Raw genomic sequence first — 11,746 nt, forward strand, 5'->3', positions numbered from 1 at the left:
TCAGACGTCCTAGTGGATGCTGGGAACTCCGTAAGGACCATGGGGATTATACAAAGCTCCCAAACGGGTGCGGATGACTCTGCAGCACCGAATGAGCAAAGGCAAGGTCCTCCTCAGCCAGGGTATCAAACTTGTAGAACTTAGCAAATGTGTTTGAACCCGACCAAGTAGCAGCTCGGCAAAGCTGTAAAGCCGAGACCCCTCGGACAGCCGCCCAAGAAGAGCCCACCTTCCTTGTGGAATGGGCTTTTACCGATTTAGGAGGCGGGAACCCTGCCACAGAATGAGCTTGCTGACTCGTGTTACAGATCCAGCGCGCAATAGTTTGCTTTGAAGCAGGAGCACCCAGCTTGTTGGGTGTATGCAGGATACACAGTTTTCCCGACTCCAGCCGTCCTGGCTACATAGATTTTCAAAGCCCTGACTACATCCAGTAACTTGGAGTCCTCCAAGTCCCGAGTAGCCGCAGGCACCACAATAGGTTGGTTCAAATGAAACGCTGATACCACCTTAGGGAGAAATTGGGGACGAGTCCCCAATTCTGCCCTGTCCATATGGAAGATCAGATAAGGGCTTTTACATGACAAAGCCGCCAATTCTGACACACGCCTAGCCGAAGCTAAGGCCAATAGCATGACCACTTTCCACGTGAGATATTTTAGCTCCACGGTCTTAAGTGGCTCAAACCAGTGGGATTTCAGGAAATCCAACACAACGTTAAGATCCCAAGGTGCCACTGGAGGCACAAAAGGGGGCTGAATATGCAGCACTCCCTTAACAAACGTCTGAACTTCAGGCAGTGAAGCCAGTTCTTTTTAAAAGAAAATAGATAGGGCCGAAATCTGGACCTTTATGGACCCCAATTTTAGGCCCATAGTCACACCTGACTGTAGGAAGTGCAGAAATCGCCCCAGCTGGAATTCCTCTGTCGGGGCCTTCCTGGCCTCACACCAGGCAACATATTTCCGCCATATGCGGTGATAATGATTTGCCGTCACATCCTTCCTAGCTTTTATCAGCGTAGGAATCACTTCATCTGGAATGCCCTTTTCCGCTAGGATCCGGCGTTCAATCGCCATGCCGTCAAACGCAGCCGCGGTAAGTCTTGGAACAGACAGGGCCCCTGCTGTAACAGGTCCTGTCTGAGAGGCAGAGGCCATGGGTCCTCGGAGATCATTTCTTGTAGTTCTGGGTACCAAGTTCTTCTTGGCCAATCCGGAACGATGAGTATAGTTCTTACTCCTCTCTTTCTTACTATCCTCAGTACCTTGGGTATGAGAGGAAGAGGAGGGAACACAGACTGGTACACCCACGGTGTCACTAGTGCGTCCACAGCTATCGCCTGAGGGTCCCTTGACCTGGCGCAATATTTTTTTAGCTTTTTGTTGAGGCGGGACGCCATCATGTCCACCTGTGGCCGTTCCCAACGGTTTACAATCTGCGTGAAGACTTCTGGATGAAGTCCCCACTCTCCCGGGTGGAGGTCGTGCCTGCTGAGGAAATCTGCTTCCCAGTTGTCCACTCCCGGAATGAACACTGCTGACAGTGCTAGCACGTGATTCTCCTCCCATCGGAGAATCCTTGTGGCTTCTGCCATCGCCATCCTGCTTCTTGTGCCGCCCTGGCGGTTTACATGGGCGACCGCCGTGATGTTGTCTGATTGAATCAGCACTGGTTGGTTTTGAAGCAGGGGCTCTGCTTGACTCAGGGCGTTGTAAATGGCCCTTAGTTCCAGTATATTTAGGTGTAGTGAAGTCTCCTGACTTGACCACTGTCCTTGGAAGTTCCTTCCCTGAGTGACTGCCCCCCATCCTCGGAGGCTTGCATCCGTGGTCACCAGGACCCAGTCCTGTATGCCGAATCTGCGGCCCTCGAGAAGATGAGCACTCTGCAGCCACCACAGCAGACGCACCCTGGCCCTTGGGGACACGGTGATCAACTGATGCTTCTGAAAAAAAAGAGATGCAAAAAGAATCTAGGCGCAGACTATCGATGGGGACCTCCTATGTAGCGATTTCTACACTATTCTGACTACACTGCAGCCTCAAACAGGAGATCACTGATTCTCCAAAAAGTTTTCCCAAGCATACAAATAATTGAAGCGCTGCGTAGTCAGAATATCTATTTTTATGAATTTATTGTCACATACAAACAATTATACATACAACAAACAAATGTACACACGGCCGGTGCTAAAATTATTAAAAGAACCAAGTAACCTCAGTCTCAATTCATAATATACAATCCTAAGTTTTTTAGTATCCAATACCATACAATTATCTCAGTTCCAAACGATGTTCATAGAACAATCAATAGATAATTAATAAAACACAGATATATATATTAGCAATTGATTAGTATAAGTCCTTAATACTACTAATGAAATATTAATGAAATAGATCAGCCGTTGATTAGTAAGAGTCTTTAGTGAATAGTTTAGTAATCAGCAACTATTTTCAATCAAAACTCAGTCCACAGCTGTTAGTAAGGTTTTAACATGCAAAACTGGTTGATTAAATCACGGCTCCATCCACAGCTGTTAGTATAATTTTACATGCATAGCTAGATGTTTAGTTGTTAGGATAGCCAGTGGTGTCCAAAGAATTGCAATATATATTGTGATCACAATCAATATTTCTCCTATTTCCTGAAGTTATGCATAAAAAGCACCCATAACTGAGCATACCGCCATGTAGCATCAGGAGAAATTCACTCTATTCCGGGCATTATCGCCTCTGTCGGCTTACTGTTTAGTTGTCTCCCCCGTGCACCTGCAGCTGGTGCTGGTTAAGCTTCCTTCTCGGGGTTCCGCCGCACCAGAGGTCCGCTCGTTAAATGTCCCGTTTGAGTGTATAGGTACCGGATCCGTGTAGCAGATAACTCAACGCGTTTCCCCGCCTTTAGAATCGGCGGCTTCCTCAGGAGTAATAATGATTAAATCAACCAGTTTTGCATGTTAAAACCTTACTAACAGCTGTGGACTGAGTTTTGTTATCTATTGATTGTTCTATGAACATCGTTTGGAACTGATATAATTGTATGGTATTGGATACTAAAAAACTTAGGATTGTATATTATGAATTGAGACAGAGGTTACTTGGTTCTTTTAATAATTTTAGCACCGGCCGTGTGTACATTTGTTTGTTGTATGTATAATTGTTTGTATGTGACAATAAATTCATAAAAATAGATATTCTGACTACGCAGCGCTTCAATTATTTGATGCTTCTGAAGATGCGATCCGGACCATTTGTCTAACAGATCCCACTGAAAGATCCTTGCATGGAACCTGCCGAAGGGAATTGCTTCGTAAGAAGCCACCATCTTTCCCAGGACTCGCGTGCAGTGATGCACAGACATCTGTTTTGGTTTCAGGAGGTCCCTGACCAGAGATGACAATTCCTGGGCCTTCTCCACCGGGAGAAACACCTTCTTCTGTTCTGTGTCCAGAATCATGCCCAGGAAAAGCAGACGCGTCGCAGGAATCAGCTGCGACTTTGGGATATTCAGAATCCAGCCGTGCTGTTGCAACACTTCCCGAGAGAGTGCTACGCTGACTAACAACTGCTCTCTGGACCTGTATAAGGAGATCGTCCAAGTACGGGATAATTATAACTCCCTTCTTCCGAAGGAGTATCATCATTTCGGCCATTACCTTGGTAAATACTCTGTGCCGTGGACAGACCAAACGGCAACGTCTGGAATTGGTAATGACAATCCTGTACCACAAACCTGAGGTACTCCTGGTGAGGTGGGTAAATGGGGACATGCAAGTAAGCATCCTTGATGTCCAGCGACACCATAAAATCCCCCTCTTCCAGGCTTGCAATAACCGCCATGAGCGATTCCATTTTGAACTTGAACTTCCTTATACAAGTGTTCAAGGATTTTAAATTCAGAATGGGTCTCACCGAACCGTCTGGTTTCGGTACCACAAACATTGTGGAATAGTAACCCCGTCCCTGTTGAAGGAGGGGAACCTTGATTATCACCTGCTGGAGGTACAGCTTGTGAATTGCCGCCAGTACTACCTCCCTTTCCCTGGGAGCAGCTGGCAAGGCTGATTTGAGGTAACGGCGAGGGGGAGTCGCCTCGAACTCCAGCTTGTATCCCTGAGATACAATTTGTACAGCCCAGAGATCCACTTGTGAGCGAACCCACTGGTTGCTGAAGTTTCGGAGACGCGCCCCCACCGCACCCGGCTCCGCCTGTGGAGCCCCAGCATCATGCGGTGGACTTAGAGGAAGCGGGGGAGGATTTTTGTTCCTGGGAACTGGCTGCCTGGTGCAGCTTCTTTCCTCTACCCCTGCCTCTGGGCAGAAAGGATGCGCCTCTGATCCGCTTGCCTTTCTGAGGCCGAAAGGACTGTACATGTACGGTGCTTTCTTAGGCTGTGAGGGAACCTGAGGTAAAAAAAATTGACTTCCCGGCTGTTGCCGTGGATACGAGGTCCGAGAGACCGTCCCCAAACAATTCCTCACCCTTATAAGGCAAAACCTCCATGTGTCTTTTAGAATCAGCATCACCTGTCCACTGCCGAGTCCATAATACTCTCCTGGCAGAAACGGACATTGCATTAATTCTAGATGCCAGCAGGCAAATGTCCCTCTGTGCATCCCGCATATATAAGACAACGTTTTTTATATGTTCTATGGTTAGCAAAATAGTATCCCTGTCGAGGGAATCAATGTTGTCTGACAGGGAATCAGACCATGCGGCTGCAACACTACACATCCATGCTGAAGCAATAGCAGGTCTCAGTATAGTACCTGAGTGTGTATACACAGACTTCAGGATAGCTTACTGCTTTCTATCCGCAGGCTCCTTTAGGGCGGCCGTATCCTGAGACGGCAGTGCCACCTTTTTTGATAAGCGTGTGAGCGCCTTGTCCACCCTAGGGGATGTTTCCCAACGTAACCTGTCCGTTGGCGGGAAAGGGTACGCCATCAGTAACCTCTTAGAAATCACTAGTTTCTTATCTGGGGAACTCCACGCTTCCTCACACAATTCATTTAATTCATCAGATGGGGGAAAAGTCACTGGCTGCTTTTTCTCCCCAAACATTTTTCTCCCTTCTTGGTAGTAACCGGGTTAACATCAGAAATGTGCAATACATTTTTCATTGCAGTAATCATGCATCGGATGGCTTTTGTAGACTGTGATTTGTCTCATCCTCATCTACACTGGAGTTAGACTCTGTGTCGACATCTGTGTCTACCATCTGAGCTAGCGGGCGTTTGAGCCCCTGATGGCCTCGGAGACGCCTGGGCAGGCGCGGGCTGAGATCCTGGCTGTCCCAAGGCTGCTGCGTCATCGAACCTTTTATGTAAGGAGTTGACACTGTCTGTTAAGACCTTCCACATATTCATCCAATCCGGTGTAGGCCCCGTCGGGGGCGACACCACACTTATCTGCCCTTGCTCCGCCTCCACGTTACCCTCCTCATCAAACATGTCGACACAGCCGTAACGACACACCGCACACACACAGGGAATGCTCTGACTGAGGACAGGACCCCACAAAGTCCTTTGGGAAGACAGAGAGAGAGTATGCCAGCACACACCACAGCGCTATATAACACAGGGATTTACACTATAATGAGTGATTTTTCCCAATAGCTGCTTATCATCCTATTTGCGCCTAAATTTATGTGCCCCCCCCCCCCCCCTCTCTTATTTACCCTTCTTGTACAGGATACTGCAGGGGAGAGCCTGGGGAGCGTCCTTCCAGCGGAGCTGTGAAGAGAAAATGGCGCTGGTGTGCTGAGGAAGAAGGCCCTGCCCCCTCAGCGGCGGGCTTCTCCCGCGTTTTGTATAGCTTAATGGCAGGGTTTTTTACACATATACAGTTTTCCAGACTGTATTATGTGTATATATTGCCAAAAGGTATTCTTATTGCTGCCCAGGGCGTCCCCCCCCCCCAGCGCCCTGCACCCTACAGTGACCGAAGTGTGTGTTGTGCAGCGGGAGCAATGGCGCACAGCTGCAGTGCTGTGCGCTACCTTAATGAAGACCGGAGTCTTCTGCCGCAGATTTCATCTCCTTCTTCTGGCTCTGCAAGGGGGACGGCGGCGCGGCTACGGGAACGGACGATCGAGGTCAGGCCCTGTGTTCGAACCCTCTGGAGCTAATGGTGTCCAGTAGCCTAAGAAGCACAAGCTAGCTGCACGCAGGTAGGTTTGCTTCTCTCCCCTCAGTCCCACGTAGCAGTGAGTCTGTTGCCAGCAGATCTCACTGAAAATAAAAAACCTAACAAATTCTTTCTTTCTAGCAAGCTCAGGAGAGCCCACTAGGAGCACCCAGCTCTGGCCGGGCACAGATTCTAACCGAGGTCTGGAGGAGGGGCATAGAGGGAGGAGCCAGTGCACACCAGATATAGTACCTAATCTTTCTTTTAGAGTGCCCAGTCTCCTGCGGAGCCCGTCTATTCCCCATGGTCCTTACGGAGTTCCCAGCATCCACTAGGACGTCAGAGAAAAGGGACAAATAGGAAGTGCTGGTGTTCGGGGTGTAACAAGTATAAAGCATAAACAATGTTCTTAACGGTGTTCTATAAAACTTTTGTCTTTACATTGCAGAGGTTTTGCACTGTAGTTCCTGACCCTCACATTTGTATGGCAGCTGCTGAGAAAGGTGCGGTCTGCAAAAGGTGATGCAGCATGCAATGAGATACTGGCCTTTGATTAGCTGCAAGTGGCTCACCAATACATACATTTGACACATTCTATGACCTTTCTGCCAGTTGCTACCAAAACCATAGGGATAAGTAAGCAGAGTAAAGGCTTTCAGCAAGCACCCTCTTCCATGATACAGCCAGTAAAGCATGGTCTATAGCTACACATCTGCAAATTACCCTATGTTCAAATGAAACGACTACCTGATTATATTATACTCAAATCCAACAAGATAATTCAACTAAGGGGAGTTGTCTGAATTGTGCCCGACATATGTGGACAATGCCTTGGCCTCCTTTCAGACTCCGCTCTCCCAAAGTGCTGCAATGAAGACTTGGAAGCTCTTCCTGACTTGCTTCCTAATGGTCAGTCAGGCATAGTATTGTCTCCAACACCAGCCTGCCACATGTATATCAGCATCTCTAGTGCTTCTTATTGGATGGGATATGGTGGTGGGGGGAGGAGAGTACCTATTACCAAATAACAGATCGAAACAGAGCACCTATTACTAATGAGTCTTGATAGTAATAGAGCACCTATTACTAAACAATCTTTTTCACTAAATAAAACCCCATAATCACTGATAACAATTCCAGGTAACACATACTGCACAAATGCCTCCCCACCTGTTTACTGTATTGTACACAGGTGATAAAGTAATAATATGTACACAAATGAAAAGCTACATACCAAAGTCCTTCATACTTTCTGGGTCAGTTTCATCCAGCAGAAAATATCCACACTTAACAGCTCGGTGGACCTCAAAACTCAGCCCCAAACATGTGTCCTCTACCAGATCAGTGTATATGTCATGAGAAATGGCCTAAAGAAAAGCATTTATAAGAGTTAAGATAAATTAACACTGTAAAGCTTAGGATTGGGCAATATATCTCAACCATTGATCTTAAGGGTTTAAAATTCTGCAGGTTATTATCAATTTTCTTGTTTTATATCAATGCGGGAGATCTTTTTATCAGCTGCATCAATAATTGGCTGTGATGTGGGCATTCACACCATAAACACTACTCCTACTTGGACTTAGCTTCCTTTCAGCTCTATGTGAGCGTCTTCTCCTGCTGAAAGGCTACAGCTTAATAACGAGCAGTCTGCAAGGATAATTGGAAATACATGTCATTGTTGTATAGCAACCTCTGCAGGCTGTGAGGGTACAGTACTCATGCACACTACATGCTGGATCTCTCTGCATGGCCTCACTGCTCCAATCAGAAGATTATGTGTGGTTCAGACTGGTTCTAGTTCCCATGATTCAACACACTGTATTATACGGTTGAGTACTGGGGTCTTTTATGAAAGTCTGAACATGTAAACTGGTATTTTAGTCGGTGCTCGACCATACTATGGACATCTCCTCCTTAGGTAGATATTGCACTGATGGATACTTTTGGAGGACTGGTCGTCATTCATAATTTTAACCTATGAAGTATTCACTGACTTTAGAAATGGGACACATGCACAGTTTTAGATTGTCGTGTTGTTTTTTTGAATAAATTCAGCAATGTTTGGGGCTACAGTCCAAGCCTTTGAAGTGCATGTTCCCTTAATGGCACAATAAACAGGTTAAAATAATTGACTGTATATTGCTGTACATTATAGATGCATTTAAATAATTAACACATCTGACTGTTTTCCATATGTACAAAGTTCTGTATAGAAAACAGACTAAAGATTCTCACTGCAAAAGTAGGAAATATCTCTGTATAAAGCCCCACTACCAGTTTTTGAAATGGTCTAAAACAGTTCTTCCTGTACCCATCACCAATAGGAATAGCATTACTTTAGCCCCTCAGACAATGTAAATGAGAATAGTGATACTGGACAAAAGTTTTAAGTTGTCAAGCAGGTCTACTGTGTGCAAGTGGTGCACATCAGTGCTTCTAAATATTGACATCCTGCTCATGATCGCTAATAATAATAATAATAATAATAATAATAATAAAAAATCATCATCTCTGGTGTCAATCATGTATTGATGCACAATACTTATGTAGGCAATTCAATAGTCCAACCCTTAGCATTTGAGAAATTATAAATCTGTGCTGCATATATATTGAACTCTGTGTCAAAATGCTGCAACATTGTATTTCTTTCACTCCCCATAACAGAAGATGAGAAAATAAATTCCATTGTATAAAAGCTACATATTCTGACAGGTAGATAATGGTAAGTATCATAGTAGATCTACTTTAGTAACATCAAGAGTGAGTATTATCATTCACCATTGATCCATGCATATAAATCCTTTGTGTAATATTTGGACTCGCCAAACACGATTCTCTCTTCTCTGGCATTACGGCGGTTGTTGCTAGATGGTTTTACAAAAAGCCTGGCTCAGAACATAGCTTTATACTTCTGTAGGGTACAGAAGAACAGCGCATCCCTTATGGAAAAGTGGTGTCTTTGTGAATGTCGTGCTACATACTGGTCTATCCTCACTCCCAAACATCCTACTTCATTCAGTCCATGTAGGAAGGAAGCCAAATGAGGAAACAGCAGTATGGAGCAGGACTCTCAAGTGGAGTCTCTACATCTGTATACAGGGGACATGGTTTACAGTATCTATTTATCTCCCAAGCAGAGGATGAATAGAAGAAAAAAGTTAATTTTATTTAAATTTACAGAGCGAACACAACACTATGCATAAAAAATATATGGAGTCAAAAGTAACCACCTTTTTTTATTTTTTTATTTATTAAATGCTTGAATATATTGGGAAACACTTAAAAAAACTGGGGAATTTTGAAAAGGAGATTGTAACCAATAGCAACCAATTAACATGACATCCTTTTGCTAACGCAGCTTAACCTCTGGTGATGATAGTCTTTGGGAAAATTGGATTGATTTAACAATAAATTAAATATATTTCTTAATATTATAGCATTGATTATTCATTTAAGTCATTATCAGCTGGCACTGGCCTGTAGTTCTGCAATAGATGATTATTTCTTAAGCTTCCTGGTAAGATTTTATTACACCTCCTCACCTCTAGTTTACTGTTATCCAGGCCAGACAGAGACATGTCTTCCATTCTCATTTGCAACCAGTACTTGGGGGATTAGGATGCCTGACCAGGCAGAATATAGGCAGCCACCCCCCCTTATCTAAACAAAAGGAGACAAAGGGGATATATTGATCACAACAACATGGGGCACAGTAAAAACTATAAGTGTAAACCATGTACAGAGGACAGACATTACACTCACAACGCTAACCAACCCTCTATTCAAAGCAAGCAGGCATCAGGGGTACCAGGAGACCCTGACATGCATGCTTGGGGAACAATCAGTTTGTAACTCGATGCAGCAATTTCAATGCAGACTACATGTACACACTGCATGCATAGGCAGCCAGTGCAGTACTGCAAGTCTCAGTAAGCCACATGCTGGGACTTGTAGTTAATGAACAGATGTAGAGACACATGCATTCTATAATTCCCTTGTAGCTGGCCATGCCATGCAGAATGCAGTGTTGGAGGAAGAACACACGCTACATGCCTGTGCATTGCACAATACACACTCCTCTAGGTGTGCAACATTCATTGCTCACATGCCCAGAAGCAGTACACAGAACCACACACAACGTGCTATAGGCAGCTCAGTCACACTGACAGGAATTTCATTGTTCATACCCAACATTACCCCCAGCCTGCCTCCTCTGTCCGGTTTCCTCAGCACCTAATAGCACCAGCCGCCATTTTACCTTATCAGGCGGACTCAATCACCGGCTGAGAACATCGAGCGATACGCCACGCCCACTCGGGGCGTGTCAGTAAACAGCAGCAAGTCCTATGTTAATACATCCACTGCAGGAGGAAACTGCAGCACCAGCGCGAGAGGCACGGTGTTGCTAAAGATATAAAGGGAGAGAAGAGCGACAGCCAATCGGAAGGAAGGGAAAAGGACAGCCGCCAATTAGGAACGAAGGTATGGTCTGGATGTTGAGCAGCTGCCAGTAATAGACAGAGGTAGGAGTGGGGATGAGGTGTTGTCATGGAAACAGAGCAGGGAGATAGGCAACCAGTCTCATTGCAGAGCAGCTACAGTATGTTTTTAATCAGACATGGAGACTGATTGTACTTGTGCCCCATTAATATGTTTCTTTATTATTTATATGATAGTTGCTACCTGTCTTAGGGGAGATTTCTCAAATCTTGGAGAGCTATGAAGTGGAGAAGCTGCTCATAGCATCCAATCACCTTCTTAAGGTGCATGCACAGTACACTGGGCGTTTTTGCCCAGTGTGCATGCTGAGCGATGATGTGAAAATCGCTGGCAGTGATGGCATGGAAGTTGATGGTCCCTTATTCTAAGGGGAGCTATTTGAATTTTGTCCAATAGTACAATTACCATCAGAATAGTAATGGCTAGTCAACACCTTTTACTCGTCTTGCGATGACATGAGAATAGGCATGACAAATATAGATAGTACAACACTTTTATTTAAACTTGTAGTTAATATTGGGGTCTATTTACTAAGTATTGGAGAGAGATAAAGTACCAGACAACCAGCTTCCTAACTGCCATGTTACAGGCTGTGTTTGAAAAATGACAGGAGCTGGTTGCTTGGTACTTTCTCTCCAAGGCTTAAATAGACACCATCAGCTGCGGCTGCTGCCCCTGGGCTGCAGCGCCGTCCACAGTCTGCAGGGGGGAGCTGACCAGGACATATGAACATACATGTGAAGCTGTATGTAAGTAATATATGTCCTGGCTTCCCCAGGGATCCGCCGCCGCAGCAGCACTGAACTCACTGATCTGCCTGTCAGTCGACATTTAGGTCACGGCTGGACTGCTGTAAAGCCAGCCAATGGGAGTCCATGGGCAGTGGCGTACCCAGGGGGGGGGGGGGGTTCCGAGCACCCAGAAACCCCCCTCCCCCCCCAAAAAAATAGGATTTTAATAACTACCGGTAAATCCTTTTCTCTTAGTCCGTAGAGGATGCTGGGGATGCTTCAAGAACCATATGGGGTATAGACGGGATCCACAGGAGACATGGGCACTTTAAGACTTTGAAAGGGGTGTGAACTGGCTCCTCCCTCTATGCCCCTCCTCCAGA

At 45.6% G+C, this 11,746-nt stretch overlaps 1 protein-coding gene across 4 annotated transcripts in view; it reads right to left on the reverse strand.

Moving 5' to 3' along the window:
* The window catches only part of ATXN7L3 (ataxin 7 like 3), a 66,876-nt gene extending 56,348 nt beyond the window's left edge, over positions 1-10,528 (reverse strand). For 2 of the 4 annotated variants that reach the window (XM_063959921.1, XM_063959917.1), the window contains exons 1-3: positions 10,320-10,528; positions 9,675-9,792; positions 7,364-7,496 (exon numbers count right to left, since the gene is read on the reverse strand). In XM_063959921.1, coding sequence (XP_063815991.1) covers positions 7,364-7,496; positions 9,675-9,725 — 184 coding nt within the window. In that variant the 5' untranslated portion in view covers positions 9,726-9,792; positions 10,320-10,528. The remainder of the gene's footprint in view (positions 1-7,363; positions 7,497-9,674; positions 9,793-10,319) is intronic. The other 2 variants (XM_063959918.1, XM_063959919.1) reach the window with 2 other exon arrangements.
* Positions 10,529-11,746: the final 1,218 nt, after the last annotated feature.

This window comes from Pseudophryne corroboree, chromosome 3 (genome assembly GCF_028390025.1).
Source record: "Pseudophryne corroboree isolate aPseCor3 chromosome 3, aPseCor3.hap2, whole genome shotgun sequence".
Classification (NCBI taxonomy): Eukaryota; Metazoa; Chordata; class Amphibia; order Anura; family Myobatrachidae; genus Pseudophryne; species Pseudophryne corroboree.